Below are 21,748 nucleotides of genomic sequence, written 5' to 3'. Positions count from 1 at the left end.
TATGGCAAATCCAGCATTAACACCAAAGAGTAGGCGCGTGCTTTCAAGGTCCACAGCCAGAGGTAAGTACACAGCGAGTAAGCGTACTCCAAGGAAGACGGCAGATTGTTGGAAAGAAACCAAGATAAAAGGTATGACTACGGAACAAGCAATGACTAGGTCTAGAGTAGAAACCAGCACCACAAAATACTAAACGGAACAAATTAAAGCCAAATGTGGGGGAAAAGGGAACAGAGAGAGAGAGAGTGTGTGTGTGTGTGTGTGTGTGTGTGTGTGTGTGTGTGTGTGTCTGTGAGACAGAAAGAGAGAGAGAGAGAGACAGAGGAGACTTGTGTTGGTGAATTACTGCATTTGCTTTTAAGGGTGGGGCTACTTTAGTGAAAAGACCTCCACACACACACACACACACACACACACACACACACACACACACACACACACACACACACACACACAGACACACACACACACACACAGTAGGCTGAAGTAGGTCCTTTGTGATTGGTGCTGTTAAAGCTCCAGCTGTTCAGACGAGCTCCATCCTCTGCTTTCCTGACAACCCCTGCCCTCCTCCTCACACCGCCCGCCCCTCTCTCACGCTCCAGCTTTCTCAGCAATTGAATCTCACTTTATTTTCTTCCTCTTCCTGTGTGTCTACCTCGCACTCCTTTTTGGTTTTGGTTTCCACTTTGTGTCCCCTGTGGGGAAACTGCAATTAGTGGGGATGCGCTGACACGGATCTCTCACTTTCACTCCAGACCCGAGGACAGAATCTGGAGAAGCGTCGAGATGCAAACGGCTTTTCCCTTTTGATATTCTCCAGTGTTTTGCCGATGTAGGAACTGCTGGCTACAAATCGCCCTGCAAATTCTGAATATAATAGCGTGACTAAAGATGACTTCTTATTCGTATTCAGGGTCAGAGTCCGTTAATCTTTATAATCATCAGCAATATTATCTCAGAGCCAAATAAAATCATACTTTCGTCAGTGTTGAACCCGTGCTATCTGATGTGATGGCGCTACCATGTCGCTCTATACATATCTTACATGTATTAGAAGGAGCAAATTTTTAAATCCATTTTTATAATCAATCCATGTTTGTTATCTTTAAATCCGTTACCATAACCATAATCACAGGAAACCGGAGGTGATAAGGTACGGAATGACAGTAAATTCTGATCACAAGTGGTCTCCAGCCAAGCACACGTCTTGCATCATGGTCATGCGACTTCATCTTTACACTTGACAACTGCAGAGGTTCGTTGCCAGGGACCCAGAGACGTCAGTGACAGAACAACTCTGAAAACAAAAAAACGCCCACTTTCCAGCACAGATTGCACTCTGAGCGCTGAGGATTCAATTCCGTTTTTAAGCGATTCGAGAGACACAGACGTCGTTGTCGACGTGCGTCGTTCCTCACTCACATGCAGACGCAGGATCACACATTCCTGATCCAGATTTGTATGCTAGAATCCACCCCAGGTTGAGAATTATATTTTGGGGATGACTATTGGTGCTTTCATAAGATATTTACACACAATAAATATTTGAGAAACAATCATTACTAATGTGGATATTATGACCAAACAGCTAGAACAGTATATTGACTTCAGAATATTGCTTGAAGACAACATTTAACTAGATCTTGACCCTAACCCTAACCCAAAATCCCAGACAATAAATCACAATTGACACATCATTCAGTCAAATTACCCGATACGGTATTGTTTCCGGTATCCCATTACGGTATCCCTAAAATCGTCTAACAAAGATAGCCACACCTTGGCTCACCCTCTCATAAGTTGGAATGCTCCTGTACTGTGACTATATTCATGATAAATGAGTAAAAAGTCAGGCTAAATCACCTGGAACTACAGAGAAAATTGTCCCATCCTAATTGCGTGCCACGTTTTAACAATCATTATGCACAGATTATGCATAAAAAGGTGGATGTTTGACGTTTATTCAAAATAATAAAACAAACAATTTGGAAAAGACACAAGAGCACTGCACCAAGTCAGACAGAACTTAAAACATTGTGGCTGCTCAGCCAGAGCAACCTCTATCTACCAAACCAACCCAACGTTTCACCTGTGTGTGTGTGTGTGTGTGTGTGTGTGTGTGTGTGTGTGTGTGTGTGTGTGTGTGTGTGTGTGTGTGTGTGTGTGTGTGTGTGTGTGTGTGTGTGTGTGTGTGTGTGTGTGTGGGCGTGCGTGCGCTATTAGAGAGAAGTGGGCCTGAAACATTCTCGAAAGTTTTAATATCCATTTCCAGACAGATAACATTGATTTCTTCTAGTTTCCAGTAAAGCAGCCAGATAGGTCTTTCTTCGCTGGTGGGTGGTAAAAATATGTAACAACAACAGCAACAACAACAACAACTAACAATGAAATGAAAAGCATCAAGGCCGCTCTTTGATAGCTTGAGAAAAACAACAATAAATCAGTCTCCAGGCATTTTCATGTGTTGAGTATATCCGTAGTGTGTGTGTGTGTGTGTGTGTGTGTGTGTGTGAGATGACATGGGGTGTTTTCATTAGCTAACGGAGCTGCGGCTGTCCAGCGGGAGAGATGAATGACACTGCAGTCTTACATCATCTTGATAGCCGTCGATAAGTGAAAAAACACACTGCGGTCTCAACAAAAACACACGTTTTTCATGTGCACACAAATGTGCTAAAATACCACCACTGCAGTGATGGGATGGAGTGAAAATTAAAGAGGAAATACAGTGAGGTTTAGAGAAATGTTAAGAGAATATGAAATCCAGACAGAGAAAGGCTGAGCATCATCTCAACAGTACTAGGGATCAAGTATTTTAGAGTATTAGTGTTGACTGTTGGTTATACATCATCATTTAGCAGCATAATTCAAGGCTGATACGTACTTAAAATATGTTCCATCCTTATTTGGTTCTTCTCTCTGTTATTCTGTCTATAATACCCGCATCAAGCCTTTTTCTGTTGAAAGAAGTCAAATCTGACGAGTCAGAATTCTTAGTTGACTCTGTAGTTATTTCTCCTGCAGCTCAAATATTATTATTCAAAATAACAATAAAAATACTTTTGTAAACATCAATGCTTTTTATTAGACTTTTTAGTAACAGACTTGCATATTCCCAAAGGATAGTCTGGGATTATTATTGCTTTAAGTTATTTCCCAGTTTATCTTATTCCTTATTGCTTTTTCTTTTCCTTTTCAGTTTTTAATAATTATACTGTATGTGTCAGAGCCTCCCAGCGTAAGAATTTCACACAAGATTACTCGTACAACTTGAATTAGTGAATCTTGGATATAGACATTGAGCTAAAAGAGACGTGCACATGTCTGAACGTGCACACACGTGCACGAGGTAGGGTGCACGTTCACATGAGTGTGCCAGAGCAGTAAAAGTATTTAAGTGTTTATCTCAGCGACAGCTGACACTGCATTGGAAGAGAGAGAGAGAGAGAGAGAGAGAGCGAGAGAGAGAGAGAGAGAGAGAGAGAGAGAGAGAGAGAGAGAGAGAGAGAGGGAGAGGCTGAGAAAAGAAGAGGTAAAACGAGATTCTTTCAGACGTAACAAAATTGAATAAAGGAGAGGATATGACCTCATGTGTCCCACGCACACCAATCAAGTGGATTAGGGACAACGTGATATAATATAATAAAATACAATATAATATAATATAACAAAATTGTCAAAGGCAATAAGGTTTAAATAAGGGAATAGAATAGGACGTTGGGAAAATAATACAAAATAGATGCAAAACAAATAGCTGATACTTAATAAATAATAAATAACTATTCTATACTAGTCAGCTATACTGGCACATCCCTAATACGTAGACTATTGATGAAGAAGGAGCTATGAGTGAACGTTCCTCTCGATGTTTTGACCCTGAGCAGGGAGCTGAGAACCAATAGACCAAAGACACACGACGCTGCAGCTCTGCCGTAGCTCTCCAGAGCCTCACCGCACACATTATGGATGTGACAAAATCCTGATTTCACCTCAATGCTCATTTGAGTCCAGATATATTAGACTTGCGTCCAGGTGGCAATGTGTGTAAAAGTCTATTAGCCGCCATAAAAACCAGAGCATGGCAACAGAGAGAAAGGAAAACAAAGGCAGCGACAGAGAAAAGACCCAGTGGCGAAGCACAAAGGAACAGAATATAATGATGGCAAAAAAAGGAGAGAAAATGCGTGAGGAGAACAAAAAGTCAAATACAAGCACATCACACCAACCACATTGGCACACCAACAGAATATAGAAAGATGTGGTGTGTGGTAAATGTTGTTGCAGACTGTGACACCGTTTTGACAGCGGCTGATATTGTGCTATTATAAAATTTGAATCCTGTGTATACTGTGCATTATGAATATTGAATACAGTATACAACGACATATTTCCATCTCATCACGTGGTACATGCACAGGCGGACCCCGCCACCAACAACAGAAACAGCATATAGAGGAGCACATGCATAAACAGTATAACAAAATGGGATTTTTAAACAAAATAATCTGACGGATTACCACTTTAAAGCTGTTGGTAAAGGGAACATCTTTCACCTTTCTTAACATTTTTAGTTGTCCTATTAAGTTTAGGTCACATGTTGGAACGGCCCCTTCTGATTGGATCAACGCAGAGAGTAACAACCTTGCCGTTGCTGATATCGCAGCCCTTTGCAGTGCGTGTGTTGTGCTTTTTAACATCGCCATGACAATAAACAAAGCGACGGCCCGTGCAGCCCGAATAGAAATACCGTGCAATGGAAGCACAAAGTGCAGCCGAAGTTGCAAACCGAGAGTAAGAGCCGACTCAAAAGTAATGTATCCACCAAAACGCCGGCAAACAACTTGATCCCCTGCCAACTATCCACCGGTTCTGGTTCTAGTCCTTCAACCCAGCGCTCGGCCGGACCGCAAAAAAAGAGTTTTTCAGGGATATGAATAAAACATACCAGGGCAGGCCACTGGATGTGTTTGGCCTTGGTCCCCTGCAGAACGCCTCCTCCCCTCTCCCGCTCCCGCTCTCCTCCTCCTCCCTCCTTCCTCTTGGCCCAGACCACCTGGTGCTCCAGTAGAAGCAGCTGGAAGTCCTCGTAGACCTTGACCCACTCTCTCTTCTCCCACTCCTGGTCGTCAAACTCCACGTATACCTGCAGGGGGACAGGACAGACGGCAGGTTAGACAAAGGATTGTTGCACTGATGCTCTGTGATAGATATCCGTCTGACACCGGGTTCCATTCAATGTTGATGCAATTCGATATTGAGGTGGTTCCCGATAAGATTCGACATCGATATATGGACATTTTATACATAATAACAATTGCCAACAACTTTTCCGTATACCATCTGACAGGCAATAAAAAAAATATTTCACCATAACAAATTCAGTCTAAAAGTGACATTTAATATTCAATTCATTTGTGACTATGGTGGTTTTTAAATTATACAGAAAACGGTTGCAGAACTTCCAAGCAAAGTATCCATATTATGTTCGTTCAGAAATGAAAACAGCGGAGTTCAATCCTATCGGACGATGGATTATTTTCAACCTACTGCATCATCTCATATCCATAGCACAAAAAATGTAATACCCAGAGAGACACACAACATCAGATATTAGAAGAGATGCCACTTTATTTCATGCTTTTTGGACACAAGTAGTATGTAGTAACTACGCCCGTCACCATAACTACTTTTGTTGTACTTTTTGTTGTCCTTTTAAGACCATTTTTTTTCGCCACTGATAAATTGATTATATAATAGCATAATAATGCCAGTTAGCCCTTTCAAATAACGCTTTTAATGTTTAAGAATATTCAGACGTTGTAATGTGAAAAAAAGATGAAAATATCATAAATAAATAAAACATAAAATAACAGAGGTAACACGTTATCGTCACCTGCTTTACTGTCCCTTTGTGTGTGTGTGTGTGTGTGTGTGTGTGTGTGTGTGTGTGTGTTTGTGTGTGTGTGTGTGTGTGTGTGTGTGTGTGTGTGTGTGTGTGTGTGTGTGTGTGTGTGTGTGCTCGTGTGTGTGCTCGTGTGTGCGTGCGTGCTGAGCCCAGCCAACGGTGAAACTCTGACACAGAGACAAAGAGGAAAGAAGCAGCGTGACAAGAAATGACAGCAAAACATGTCTCAGCATAGTGTTGTTTTCTGTTCATTCAGCTCAGTTACATTAATTTGTGAAATTGTTTACACAACACAAGTAATACATTATTTATCTGTGGATTTAGAAATACATGCCTCTGAATTTTTGAAACCTTTAATACAGATTGTAGTATTTATTACTCTTTTCACATTTGTATTTGTATTTATTGCATTGTATGTATTTCTGAACACACAATTCTTTCAATAATGTGTTTTTATTAACTTTGAAACAGTTCGGCTACATTATGCCATTTAACTAGACATTTTGTTCAAGGCTATTTCCAAATATACTTTTCCATAAGTTCAAATATTAGTAGAATAGTTATGGATATAAAAAACAGATTGTTACGAGCAGCAGAATGCAGCAAGTTGTTTCGATCGTAAATTCCCACGTGACTTGAACGCAGCATCTGTAGGAGGACAAGCAGCAGAGAGTCCACCGTTGGATTCTAGCGTAGATAAAACTCATGCCGTGGACTATGACGTTCTATAAACTCCAAAAGATAAGGAGGAGATTGCGATTTCGGAGGATTGTTCTGAGGCTGAGGTACTGTTTAGGTTTTGTCACGTTGATTCTTGGAGTAGTGGCGGCACTTTGAAAACACGCTTAAGGGCTGCGCCCGAGTCTTATAATGGTAGGTAAAACCTTTCTGTTTATTCTGGCATCATGTTGGCTAAAATGTTGGTGACATTCTTATGTAAACGGACACGTATTTAAACACAATGGTCAGAAAAAGGATCAAGGTCTAATATCGTACGATAAGTCGATAAAGTCATTATCGTGACAGGCGTAGTAGTAAGCAAAACAGGTAAAGAACATACTGTACATGTTCATATACATCATAGCATCCTCATCATCCCCACAACAATAAAGAGTCAGAACCGGGAGGAAGAACGGTTTTATTTCCCTGTGAGTCGCCATGCCATCTTGGGTTATCAAACGTCACTCTTCACTTTTGTATTTTGCACTGATGATGTTTTCGCCTGTCAGAAAACGGCTGACTGAGACGAGAACTGAAATACCATTACTGCAGCGTGGCTGACAGCAAAGGTCAAACGGGTGCATCCCAACCTCCTCCCCCGTCCGTCCCCTCTTTCTCTTGTTCTCTCCGGCCAGTATTCCCGTATCTGCGCCGCTGCCAGTCCCTCGCTCCCTCTCTCGCTCCCTCTCTCTTTCTCTGTCTCTCTCTCTCAATCTCTCTCCATCTCTCTCTCTCTCTCTCTCTCTCTAACCAATCAGCTTAATTCCATTGAAGCCGACTGGCTCGTCCTTGTTTTCCCTGTGAACATCATCCTCTGTCCATCTCTCTCATCCCCCTACCCTCACTCCACACACGCACACACACGCACACACACACACACACACACACACACACACACACACACACACACACACAGACACACACACACACACACACACACATACATACATACATACACACACAGACACAGAGTATGGGGGGAGCGGCGTGAACAGAGTGCAAAGATATCCACGAGTACATTTCTCCTCACCCACACCTCTCCCCCTCCCTCCCTCGCAGCCTCACTCCCTATATCTATCTAAATATCCCTCCCCTCCCCCGTCTCGTCACCCATAATGCACCGCTGCACTCAGCTGAGGGATGATTCCAAGCCAGCAGCCATTAAGGGCAACCCGTAACACTCATCTTGTTCCATCGCTCTCCCTTGCCGTGTCTCTCCCTCCGTCTTCCCTACTCGATCCTTCTCTCTCGTGTTGTGTTTTTTTTTCTCTGTGAGCTTTCCATCTCGTTTTTTATTTGATTGTCCCTCTCCCCCTCTCCCTCTCTCTCTCTCTCTCTCTCTCTGTCCGTCTTTATTTGTCTTTCAATTTCAAGCAAGGTGTTGGAGACCATCTATTGAGCCAACACTCTCATGTGCATCCCTCTCTTTGTATTTGTTGCCCTTTGTTTTCGAGAAAACATTGATTCACTTCCATTAATGCCTTGACCCGCTAGCGACACCAGGCTGGATTCATTTATCTAACGCCAAAGCAAACACCACACAGGAGCCTGACGCATTAAACACATAATGGAAATAACACTGATCAATAACAGGTGAAATTAGGAGAATACAGAACTATATTGTGATGGAAAACACGTTGTAAACGATTACGTCACATCTTTGGAAAATCGCGCATCCCAGTGCCATTGGTGATGCCATGATGGATCAGATATCAGTGTAAGACAATAACATAAAATCACCCGGCGGAGCAGGGAGAGGATAAACGATCACATCAAGGCATCACTGCCTTTCCGTCTCTCTGACTGTATTATTTACACCAATACAGTGTGTGTGTGTGTGTGTGTGTGTGTGTGTGTGTGTGTGTGTGTGTGTGTGTGTGTGTGTGTGTTGGTAAATATCCAATAGAATATACCAAAATCTCTATCAAACACGTCAGCTATAAGACAAAACAAATCAATTTCTACTGCTGACACAAGAAGCAGGTTAAATTGAATTGATTGTTTGTTAAGTATTATGTCCTAAACCTACAGTGTAAGTCGTCGTGGTAGATTTGGACCCCCAATTGGGTGCATGTGCCAGTGCGCACACGTGCGCACGTGCATGGCAGCACTATCAGTCATGGGGACGACTCTTAATCCTTTAAGCTATCGATGTGACGAAAACAGGCAGCGTGAGTCGCCACTCCTGGTTCCCAACCCGACCCACAAGGCACAGGAACACAGTTGGTGTTGCATAAGAGTGCACTGGGCTCAAGGCCTTGGTCCCTGTTGCCTAGTGGCTCACTCTGCCACCGGCCAAGAAACGCTCTAAACAACCTCAAAAGCTCCCAACCTCCTTGATACCATGGCTCTGTAATCACTGCCTTCCAAATGCACACTGAATGTGAGTCATACAACTTGTATCTGTTGTATTCTGATTATTTGTTTACATTGTTGTCGACAAATAATGCAGTGAGCTTCAATGTTGAATTACAATACTTAGTGAATTACAATAACAGCAGAACTGCAACACAAATATCACCCAAGTATTGAATTGGGAGTCCAGATTCTCCGCTACCTAATCATATTCAATAACCAGGGACGGGCAATCAAAGGCAGAGCATTTGTATGGCTGATGCCCGGTCACTAAAATAAAGACCTAAAACACGAATTCATTAAAGACGACGTGAAAAAACACATCGGAATTTGAGATTAAGCGCACAAATATTTCATCCAAATACCATCGATCCTACCTTTTGTGAAAGTGGCCAAACTACATGGGCAGAATTCACATTTAATATCAATAGACAGATTAATAACCCTGCCACGTACAGAGCAAAGTCGATAGTGTGTTCAGTCTCAAACCACACACACACAGACACACACACACACACACACACACACACACACACACACACACACACACACACACACACACACACACACAGAGTACTGAGTGGAGGAAAATTTACACATACACACTGATAGGGATGGTAAACTATGTCTGGTGAGTCTGTTGCTATAGCAACGAAAAGCAGCACCGAGCATAGACACACACACACACACACACACACACACACACACACACACACACACACACACACACACACACACACACACACACCTCTAGCAGTGTGGCTATAGCACATGTTGAACTCCTTTGAACAGAACAAAGGAGCACAGACAGCGACAGCATGTTGGAGCTTTGCTGCTTATTACTGTGTGGCCTCAGAGCACACTTAAAACCTCCCACACCGATGATAATTTCAACTTGTATTTAATGAATACATGAAACATTGTCTCAGAAAATACATGTTATTCGACATTTTAGCCAAAACAATTCGAAAATTAAGAAAATTTAAATAGTGAATTGTGCCGCCCCAGTCCGTCCATCAGGGAGACGTCACCCGGTGCTGCATTCAGAGCCCCGCATACCTACAGCTAAGGCCATGTAGCGAAGGCTACATGCCTTTAGAAAACTAGTGCAGTGCCTGTCCAAAACACACCTTTTGTGAAAGGCGCGGAAACTCCCCGGTAAAAACACACACCCAAGTCGCACTTTTGGATAAACTCGCTGTTCACTTGTTTATTCAAAGATTATTAATATTACACTTTTAAACATGCCTGTTTGGATCAGGCCGACTGCTTCCAAGGGAAGCCCCCCCCCTCCCGATGGCTCGTTGTTTGTTGAAAGTTTATTTATTATTACACGTGTCATGTGACACGTGTGTGTCTAAATTGCACCAAATTCGACACTGCACATCCCTGGGTCCCCATCAATACACCCACCAAGTATGAAGTGGATCAGATGAACAGTTGTCCAAATAATCGAAGGACATACAGACAGACAGACAGACAGAGATTCCTTCCTTTATAGTGGAAGGGCAATGGTCCGCGCATGCTGCAGTGTGGGTGCAGTCACCGCAGACAGACCCTTGTGTTTTTCACACACGTCGGCGCGACGCTGACAATCCGACAATGGGTGTCAACGCGGCCGTCATTAGCGGCGACGCGGTGCCACCAGCCCTCATCAGGTGTGAGTCTTCTCTCAGAGAACACCTTTGCAGGTTTGGACGTTTTTAGAGGTTTTATGCAGTGTAGTGCAGAGGGCGAAGCAGTAACAGTTTGTCTGCATGTGTGTGTGTGTGTGTGTGTGTGTGTGTGTGTGTGTGTGTGTGTGTGTGTGTGTGTGTGTGTGTGTGTGTGTGTGTGTGTGTGTGTGTGTGTGCGCACATGTACTTACGTTTAGCCACTGTGTGTTTGTGTCCAAACACAATTACATTTTATTTTGAACTACTTATTTTGCGTGTGACATGTGTCTCCACGGATGTGCATTAACACATGCCGAGGCTCATTTATATACTTCTACATGTGTAAATCCATACTATATGTGAGGGTGTGTTTTTTGGGTGTTGGGTTGGCGGTGTAAAGTCTGCCCATTAGTAACGGGAGGAGAGCCACTCTTTGACTGGCTGTGCTGCCCGCCGCCAGGAGCCAATCAGCAAAAAGGCACAACGCACGACATCTAATACGAGAGCAGCATCGCAACCTTTCAAATTGAATGCCAGAGGAATAAAAAGATGCAACGCTCGTCCCAAATCAAGGAAACGGACATTAAATAGAATAACAGAACAGAATAGAACATCGTACAATGAACTGCTGGAATAGAACCGAATCAAACAGAAAAAAAAATCTGAATCCCCTTTCCATCGACAGCGCTGCGTTTTGTTTCCCCACTTGAATATTCCAACTGGAGTGATTGAGCAAAAAAAAAAAAAACACGGACGCGGAAAGAACTTCACGAAAATATACAATTAGAAAAAGGAGGATTCCCTTGGGGAGATATGGAAGGAGGGAGAGGGGGAGAGAGAGAGAGAGAGAGAGAGAGAGAGAGAGAGAGTGCTGTAGTTAAGAGAAAGGGGCCCGACCTGATTTCATGCACCGCTGGTTCTCACCAGCGCACGGGAACATCACCATCAGCTCTTTCCCTGACAAACTGGAATCCAAACTTCTGTTCAACTTTGCCTTGAAATCCATTCGGCATCAGGAAGTCGTTAACTCGGGTTGAGTCAAAAGGAATGGTTCTCCAATACAATTCAGAATGATTCTCCAATACAATTCAGTTGTATTGTTTCCGTTTCTAAATCGATTTGGAAAATCAATAAAATCTATATTCTGTCAGAAATATAAGCAACAATTTTCTGCTGAATGAAAAACCACCATGGTCTCTAATGAAATTAAATATTGAATTTCTCTATTAAACTGAATTTATTCCATATAATATGTTTGTAATGCACGTCAGATGGTAATACTGAAAAGTTGGTTGCAATTCTCATTGTGTATCAAATATTTTAGATAGATAAATAGGTACTGTTCCGATCGCCAGGGGAAGTGAAGGCATTACGTTTTGAAATGAAATTAGCCGTCAAATTGAGTCACGAATAACGTTTTTTTTATCGCCACCCCAAAACAGAGGGAAACCTCTCCATGTTCATTTCCGAACACCCCTCCCACTGCTTCCCCTCTTCCTTAAAACATATATCCACTGCCAGTGCTGGTAACAGCTGACTGAGACACACACAAACACACACACACACACACACACACACACACACACACACACACACACACACACACACACACACACACACACACACACACACACACACACACACCACGCATTACATTGTATTAGTACAGCTCTATTACTTTAGCGTGGCATCCATCTTTCTCTGGTTCCCTTTTCCCCCCTTTCTGTCACTCCACCTCCCTCTCGCTCTCCCGTTGCCCCGGCCTTGTCCTGCCCAAAGCCCCATCCCAACACACACACACACACGCACTCTGTAAGCCCCGTCCTGCTACCCAAAAACTCTAATCTGATTTATTGAGCTTGACTGCACAGCAAACATCTAGGCTATCCCGCCTAAAAGGGCTCCTTTATCCTTCCAACATACACACACACACACACACACACACACACACACACACACACACACACACACACACACACACACACACACACTTACCGGGCCAGATCAGAGTACATAAAGACACAAGTGCACACGCACACAAAAAAGGACACACAGACACACACACACACACACACACACACACACACACACACACACACACACACACACTCAAGGGAGACAGGAGGCCAACATGCTGGCCTACATTATACACACACACCATACCATCGTGCATTTTAAACACACACACACACACACACACACACACACACACACACACACACACACACACACACACACACACACACACACACACACACACACACACACACACACTACACACATACAAGGTTCATTCTGGAATTACTAACTGAAATTTAAGTACTTTTTTGAAGCACATTTCTTTCATTTTCAAGGACTTCACGTACAACAAATCTAATACATTTTCAATGTGATTATTATGAATTTAAATATATACATTTTTGATATACTTAAAATATCATCTAATCTCATTGTTGATTATTTAGTATTTATATAATGTATATATTAGGGGTGTCACGATTCTCCAAATCCACTATTTGATTTGACTTTCGATTTTAAGGTCACAACTGGATTCAGTTTTTGATATAAACATGTATAATAATGGCATAGCGCTGACGGCTACGCCATTATTATACTATCAAGTCTTGATTTGTAAAGAAAAACACTTGTTTCTCAATAATTCAATTTTATTTGAATAATAACATTTATAAATAATAACAATAATATGAGAATATTTAAACACACCCAAACAGATAAGCTTTATCAAAGCCAGATTTCAGAATAATAAACAAAAAGTTACTTATCACCCTACTTTTAAGTTACTCGCCAAAGTAAATGCAGAAAAACAGATGCCGTTTTTGCCGGAGGGGAACGCTGGTGGTAAAAGCTCGGCTCGGTCGTCAACTCTCACGTTTGTGCGTACTAACCCAATATCAACAAAGATCCATATCAAACACGTCTGAGATTCAAGAAGATGGTCTTAAAATACAAAAACAGCTGATATAACACAGTCCAACCCGGACCACGACGACCTCGATGAGGATGAATCTCTCCAAAGCGTCTTCCTTCTTACTCTTCGGCGAGAAGCGGTTGAATCGGCGCTCCCGTATCCGTCACAGTTAAAGTCGAGGACTTTCAAATCGATGCGGGGGGGCAACGACGTGGTACTGCTGCATTACCGCCTCAGTGTTGCAAATGAACCTGCCTCCACTCTGCTGAATGTCACTTCAATCGTAATCTCTAACAAACCAACCATGATATTACTTTGAACTCGTTTTTTCTAGCTCCTAGCCATTTTGTTTAAAATTGTGAGAGTGGATATAGAGTGTAAATGATGGGAGTGAATGCAGTTGTTCACCATTTTTCTGTAAAGATTCTTCTTGAAGTCCACCAATCCGACCATCTACGCTCCCTGTTTACTTTCAAAGGCAAACGTAATTAAATGCATTGGTGGAGTTGGCTCTGTAGTGTGCATACACAAACACCACCCCTTGCTCCCCGTTCTGTATGCCAAGGCAGGTTGTTTTTGTCCACTCCTTATCTCCAGTGTGTGTGTGTGCGTGCGCGCGTATGCATGTGCGTATATGTGTGGGTGCACGTGTGTCTGCATGCACGTGTGTGTATGTACGCTGTACTGTATGTGAGTGTGTTGCGGCCACCTGTGCTGAAAAGATAGCACAGTTGACATAATGTGTGTATAATGTAACTGCACTTGCGTGTGTGTGTGTGTGTGTGTGTGTGTGTGTGTGTGTGTGTGTGTGTGTGTGTGTGTGTGTGTGTGTGTGTGTGTGTGCGCACGCGGACATAAAATTCACTCTCAGTTTGCAAAAACAAAGCTGTATTTTTCATAATGACCCCAATGGCCCCAAAGAAATTCTTTCAAATCTGTTCATTCAACTGCATCACCTGACCTATGACAATCCAGTCAAATGACTGTTAAACTACTGTATATTTGGATTGATAACTCTATTAATTTAATGCTTCATCTGCAGAGAACGACTTCAGTTCAAGGGCAACGGAAGGAGTGTGAACCAAAGCTATTTATCAACCCAGGCTTAAAAAGTTTTGTCCCCATCATTTATAACTGTTTGTCGCACAATGTGAATGCATTCCAATAGGGCAAACATTTAAGCGTTAAAAAAAGTCACTTGCATTAGCATGGATGCAGCCAAAGGAGCTGATTCGGAGAAATGTAAATCCTGAAAACCCGAATTAAATGCACAGTATCTTAGCTTATCTATTTTATTTTTAATATGAAGACCGTCAGACAATATTCACGTTTTTGCAAAGGAGATTTAACTCTTGGAATGAAAAACAGTGAACCTACCGTTTAAATATAATTTAATTCAGCCTTGTTGTATATACCAACCAGTTAATTTATTATTATTATTATTATTATTATTATTATTATTAGCGCTGGACCACTAATAGCCCCGCAGCTCCCCTTGCTTCATCCTCTCATTTGAAAGAAAGGGAAGTAAAAACCACCGGTGCCGTTAGTGCTCTCTCATGCCTTTGTCGCTATAAATTAAACACCGTGTCAGAGGTTAAAAACATGCCTCTATTTTGGTGTGGGTGTGTGTTAGTTTACTCCCCTAGAAATGCAGCAAACTACGGTAACTCCGGCTGGCCCGGATAATCATTTTCGACAACAATCGCGGTTGTGGAAGCTTTCAGGACACCAGGCAGACGTCTGGGTGCACTAGGAATTTAACAATCTCGCTCACAGTGATGGACTTCACAGCGGAACGCAGCTTGCAGGCGAGGCGTCCATGTGGTAGAATACTGCGGGAACAAGACAAGTCCAAGATCGCTTGACAAGACACCGCGCTTTCCAGTCAGCAGCCAAATAAAAAACTGAGTGGACGATACAATATTTGCATGCAAGTATATACGCCCTTACAATGTTGATGAAAGTGACTTAAAAAACCTATTGTCCTATATAACAATACAGTGTACAGCTCAGTTCCCATGGTATCACTTGTGGTTAGTTGGCCTGGCGTTGCTTTTCACTGCTTTTGCTTTTCAGTATTTTTGACAGATTTTTGATCCCCACACTGCAGCTGGTGACGCAGAAAGGGGAGCGTGAGACAGAATGTAAGAGACATTTGCCGAAGAGAGTAAAAAAAAGGGTTGGGATAGGGTCAGGAATAAGGTTGTGAGAGGTACGGCGAGAGATGGGAAGAGGTGGGGAAGGATGCCAGAATGAGAAAACCAGCTCAACAGACAGAGAAGAGAATAACGTGCATATCCAATTAAATACTTTTTACTCTGAACCTCTGGAGTGAAGTCCTTTTCACAAGAGGCGTCTCACGGCTCTGCCTCCATGTCTGTCCCTCTCTTTCCATGTCTGACTCCCTCTCTCTCTGTCTCCTTCCGTGTTTGTCTCCCTCTCTCCGTCTCTCTCTGCTCACTTGCAAGATAGACATGGAGAAACACCAATTAGCATACTCCAACACGCACGCACACACACACCTTTTGTTATTGCAGTAAAATAATCAAAGGTGTGTGTTTTACAAGGGGAAGAGCTCTTTGTTTCTCAGCCCTGTCTCAGTTTTTTAATTTGAAACAAACCCACAGGGCTGTCTTGGAACCCAAATCTGGATCTCGCTACAGACACCATGTGAGGCACGAAGGTGATCAATATAATACTTGTGCTTTAAAAAGAGAAACATGCCAATATCATCACTGCTTTTTTTATTTTTCAAATCTCCGCTGGCTCGCTAGTCAACAAAGCACAAAAGATTTCTCACATCTGATCCATTTAAAGGCCGGAGCATATTCAGTTTGACAGACCCAGATTACCTAGATTATTCTATCGTCTGATAATATCTTCTCGCGTGTTCATTCTGAGCATGTACCAAAGGTCAGCATGTTATATAATATAGGAAATTAAAAAATTCTTGGGCAGCGAAAAAAACCTAAATAGTGACATATTAAGAAAGTCTCCACTAAAATGCACAATGCAAAGAATGCTCGTGTCATTTCCTCCGCTGCCAACCCACTTTAATGGCTTCCATTAAATATTTCAACTGACGAATGAGCCATATAAACTTGAATGAGTATCAAAATAACACCTTAATCAGAATATCATCTTATTCTAGTTATTGTTGTTAGTCTGATTACTGTGTGAATATAAACATACTGATTGACTGCTGCTACTTACAGCACAAATCACAAGGTCCACAGACAATGCAAATAACAAACTCCTCCAATTGCTTTCCGCCTACAGAGAGACGACGGAAGGAGTGTGAAAGAAATTGGGGAAATAATAACATAAAAGAACTCATTGAAGAAAGTGAAGGGGCATGAATATCTTGCTGGTGATAATTCATCAAGGGAATACGACTGCATCGCTTCAGTGGCAGAAAGTAAACAGAGAGGGGAGGGAGTAAATGAGACTGGAAGGATGAGAGAATAACAGCAGAGCAGGAAAAGACCGAGCAAACATGAAAGGGGCAGAAAAAGGTAGAGCAATGCAAAGAGGATGAAGCTATCTCGAAGTGGAGAAATGACAGGAAGAAGGGATCAGAAGAGTAGGAAGAAGAACGAAATGAAGAGCCTTATGAGAACCAGCTGCTAACATAAACAGATGGGGGTTGAAAGCAGGATGAAATACTGGAGGGAAGGGAAGAGGAGAGGAGAGGAGAGAGGGAGGAGAGGAGAAGAGAGGACGGGAGATGAGAGAAGAGGAGAGGAGAGGAGAGAAGAGGAGGGGGAGAGGAGAGGAGAGAGGGAGTGATGTCTACATTGGAGGGAGGAAGGAAGGATGTGAGGATCTGCACACTCTTCAGTGGCTAAAGACAGGACAAGGGGAAGATAAAGACAAAGAGGCGGGACAAAAGAAGGACCACAGCCACAGACAAAGAAAAGAGGATGAGGGAGGGGAGGAAAGAGGCAGAATGAGAAATAAAAGACGTCAGAAGGCAAGGTGAGAAAAAAAGAGAGAAAGATGCAAAGGACGGTATAATGATGGGGATGGGGGTGCGATGGAGCCTGAATCTGCCTTGTGACCAGTCAGCCGCCTTGGTAACCAGGTTGGCAACGCCATAGCCACCCCCATCCCTGTCAATGCAGAGCAACGATGCTACTGCTGCTTCCTACTGCACCAGAATACCAATCAGACAGAGAGAGAGAGAGAGAGAGAGAGAGAGAGAGAGAGAGAGATGGGGGTGGGGGGGTGGGGGGGGGGCAGAGAGAGAGAGAATGAAAGACGCCCCCCCATCTCTCTCTCTCTCTCTCTCTCTCTCTCTCTCTCATTCTCATTCTCTCTCTTTCTCCATAAATATATGAAGCTGTTTTTAAAGAGTTGGGTTACTGGCTGACTTCTCCACGTAATTACTTACGCACTGAAAGGGAGAGAGAGAGAGAGAGAGAGAGAGAGCGAGAGAGAGCGAGAGAGAGAGAGAGAGAGAGTGCAACAGAGGAATCTCATCATGCCAAAAGGGAGAGAAACTGAACATGAGAGGGAGAGAGATACAGAACGAAAGCAAAATAAAACTCATCATGAAAAACAGAAATTCAAATAGAGCTGCCCGGTACACAGGGACTTGAGAGCGAGGCATCTCATGCTCATTTCTCACACAAAACACACCAATCACAGAAAGAACGAGAGAGCGAGAGAGAGAGAGAGAGAGAGAGAGAGAGAGAGACAGAGAGAGAGAGCGAGGGAGAGAGAATATTCAACACAGAGGTGTGTGTGTGTGTGTGTGTGTGTGTGTGTGTGTGTGTGTGTGTGTGTGTGTGTGTGTGTGTGTGTGTGTGTGTGTGTGTGTGTGTGTGTGTGTGTGTGTGTGTGTGTGTGTGTGTGTGTGTGTGTGTGTGTGTGCGTGTGCGCGTGCGCGCGTTGAGCAGACACGGTTCATTTTGCTCCTGAAATTGGTCCTGGGGAGAACGGTGATCCATTGTTGGAGAAGAAAGGGGGAGGAGGGGAGGAGAGGACAGAGTGGAGTGTATGGAGTGATGGTGGTAGTCAGAGAGGTACTGGGGGATGGGGGTTAGGTGATTACCGCCTAATAATATGCAGAGGTTTATCTAGCCAACAGCAGCCGCCCTCAACCTGCCTGTGTACATGTAACCTAAACTGGCAGCAAGCACAAATCATCTACCACATGCATAAGCATCAGGTTTCTACACCCAAACACCAAAGATGTGTCGTTCCATTAGCAGATAGTGGGGCTGCTGGGATATATTGACAAAATCAAAAACCCCAGTATTTGATTAATGAAAACCTCAATATAGATAATTTGACAATATTTTCGGGATGACTATTTGACTATTTACGCACAGGAAACGTCTTAGAATTGTAGTAGTGGTGAAAAGACAGTCAAGCCAAACTTGAACTAAGGGCCATCGCAATATCCAGCAGGGTTCTTTTCACGTCGCCTAATTTTCTCCATAATGTTGTGCGATCCTAGCCGGGACCCACCTTGCTGGCCAGGACTGATAAAGACCCACTCAAAACCAAGGAAAAAACCTTCAATTGCACATGTGAGTTATATTTCCCCAAAACTCAGATGGATGATTTTACAAGTTTGGATGCGAGTCGATGCTTGCCTCCAGTGACTTGCTGTGAGGTAGCAGCAGGCACGCAGGTTCTGATTGCACCCACAAGTGTGCGGAATTTCACATTCCACCATTTGTCCAGGGAAGACAGACATGACATTTTTCACTGGATTGCATACATTTTGTATTGAATGTGCTGCAAAGTATAGTTGCCTTCATTTGTTTCCCCATGATTCCTGTTATACCCTTTTTCCACTGCATCAAAAGCCCGGTAACACCCGCTAACATCTGGCATTTGTCATTAGTGGGAAAGGTTACATCCCGGTTTCATTCCCGGGACAAATGACTCCGCAGTAGTCACAGGTTTTTATCGGCCCCGGCTCAGATCGGCTGTGGTGGAAACATGTTTGGAAACAAATTTTTGCCCCTTTACCAGCGTGATGACGCGCATTGAAGTTCCGAACATTGACGTGTCAATAGACAGGAATATCCGTGTATCATTCAATCATTTCAGATCCCATTTAGAATCCAAAATCAAAATCAGTAGTAATTAACTTTTTTCCCGCATGCGGGACCATGAATTTGTTTGAGTGTGGGTACCGCCCCGTCGGGGCCGCCGTGAGAACCCCCACCCTCCCCGCAGGGCACCGAGCCACCCCAGCACCGGCCCAAGCCGTTCTCCAAACTCCGGCGCCAAAGGGGGCATGGATCCTCCATGCTGCTTCTACTGGTTTTTCCCCCCAATACCCACGTTTAAAAACACGGGTACCAGTACCTTTGTAACCAGTGACGCTGTTCACTGGTTACAAAGTGTAAAAAAAAATGTCTGCGAGGGGTTGTGTGCTGATTGAAACACATTTTAAAGTTTCCTCTAATCAACGTGAGTAAACTGTTTATTTTGATAAATCAATCTTGCTGCCAAGTGCTGAAGTCGCCGACACAAAGGGTAAACAAAGCCACGTTAACTTAGGAAGCAGCCAAAAAACAAGAGTTTCAGAAGCACAGTAATGGCAAGAGAGAAGTGTCCATCTCATGGTTTTTGATGGATAAACAACATTTAAGACCCCGCACGTGCAACGTACAACCGAGACAAAACCAAATACAGTTGATTTAGTGACATGGGATCAAAGGAGTCTTTACACGATCTCCCAGTTACTTGATGTCGCTGAATAACAGCGCCCTGGCCCCAAAACCACAACGCCAACTGTCAACATGATCGCTTAGTGGTCGGCCTCCCGTGACCCCGAAACGGCCTGCGGGGTCAGATCACATGTTCACCTGAGTGGTCACCAGACTGCACAGCTGGAAGGGCGAGGGCCAAGAGACCTAGGCAGAGAGTGAGACAGACCGAGGGAGGGAAAATGTTTCACGGAGGGCAACGGAGGGACGCAGGACGCAGAATGAGTCTTACTCATTCTGCGTCCAAGGTTGCAATTAATTCCAAAGAGGAAAACATTACAATATTTCCATTTGCAAACATAATATCTATCTAGAAATGGAGAGGGAATCCAGGTTTGTGGTTTATTAAGAATTTCCCATTAAAGCTGTGTGCTTGGCTGGTTTCCATCTCAGTTGCATGTTTCCAACAGAGGACTGGAGCTGCTCGACTGCCCTTTAAAAAACTAGTCAACAAGCACCCAAGCACGGGGACCAGTCGTGAATAAATGAATAAAGCACCAGGTGCCAAACGATGACACTTCACTGATGAATTCCTCATCAATTAGAAATCCTCCCCCGACCTCCCTTGTGAATTATGAATATCACGCACTTTAATAAAACATGGCTTACCTTGAGGTTTGCAAAGAAAACACGAGATCTGACAGTGCACGTCACACGGATAGCTGCCTTGCCAGAAACAAAGGGGCGCGGTGGTGAAACGACAATGACCTAAATATGACTTTTAAACTGACCTCAAAATGGCATCATCAGATGCAGACACGGTGCCAATTTTTATTTCCAAGTACTCAACGATACGACTTGGCGCAAATCTTTGTTTCTTCATATCTTTCGTAAACGACGTCCTTGATGTTAGGTTAAGAAAAAATGATGTTTGACAGTTTGGACCACAGTCCTTTGGGACTGGAGCACCGTGTGCCAGGACTGTCGGGTTCAGCGTGCGGGTTGTATGGAAAGACTTGCACAAGATTTGCACATTTTGTGTACTTCAATCAAAGGAAAGACTTTCATATCGGACCACAGCAGTCCTTACAGTCTTCTCTGGCCCATTCAAAAGGAAAAGTCACTAAATCTGACCGCCGGCCGCTAAATCACCCCTTTTTGGGCAAAAAAGAAAACCCTTTTCCACCTCTACAGTCCAGCAAACAGCAGCGGTGCACGGCTCACTTCCATTTGGCCAGAACGCTCGTCGGGAGTAGGTTTGGATTACTCTCATTGATTGGATGGTTTTAAGAATGACAACGATCATCCAACCAGCAAACACCTCCACCCAAACAAACCACAACGCTGTCACAGCGTCAGTTGATGACAATTCTTAAATAGCAATATCCGCGATTTGGGAATTGCAATTTTTTTATACAGAGCCGATTGACGGTTCAGCAACAACTAACAATGACAGGATATGACAAAAACATTGCTCGCTCTATGACCTTTGAAATGTAATAAAAGA

The 21,748-nt window shown here is 43.3% G+C and overlaps 1 protein-coding gene across 1 annotated transcript in view; it reads right to left on the bottom strand.

The window, feature by feature from the left end:
- Positions 1-21,748, bottom strand: part of jmjd1cb (jumonji domain containing 1Cb) — a gene marked incomplete at its 5' end in the record, with an annotated part of 149,118 nt that overhangs the window by 82,135 nt on the left and 45,235 nt on the right. Inside the window, one exon of the mRNA XM_080020913.1 lies at positions 4,949-5,146. Coding sequence (XP_079877039.1) covers positions 4,949-5,146 — 198 coding nt within the window. The remainder of the gene's footprint in view (positions 1-4,948; positions 5,147-21,748) is intronic.

This window comes from Zeus faber (genome assembly GCF_960531495.2).
Source record: "Zeus faber genome assembly, chromosome: 20".
Lineage (NCBI taxonomy): Eukaryota > Metazoa > Chordata > Actinopteri > Zeiformes > Zeidae > Zeus > Zeus faber.
Note: the sequence above shows the minus strand (reverse complement) of the source record. Positions and strands in the feature narration are given on the sequence as shown.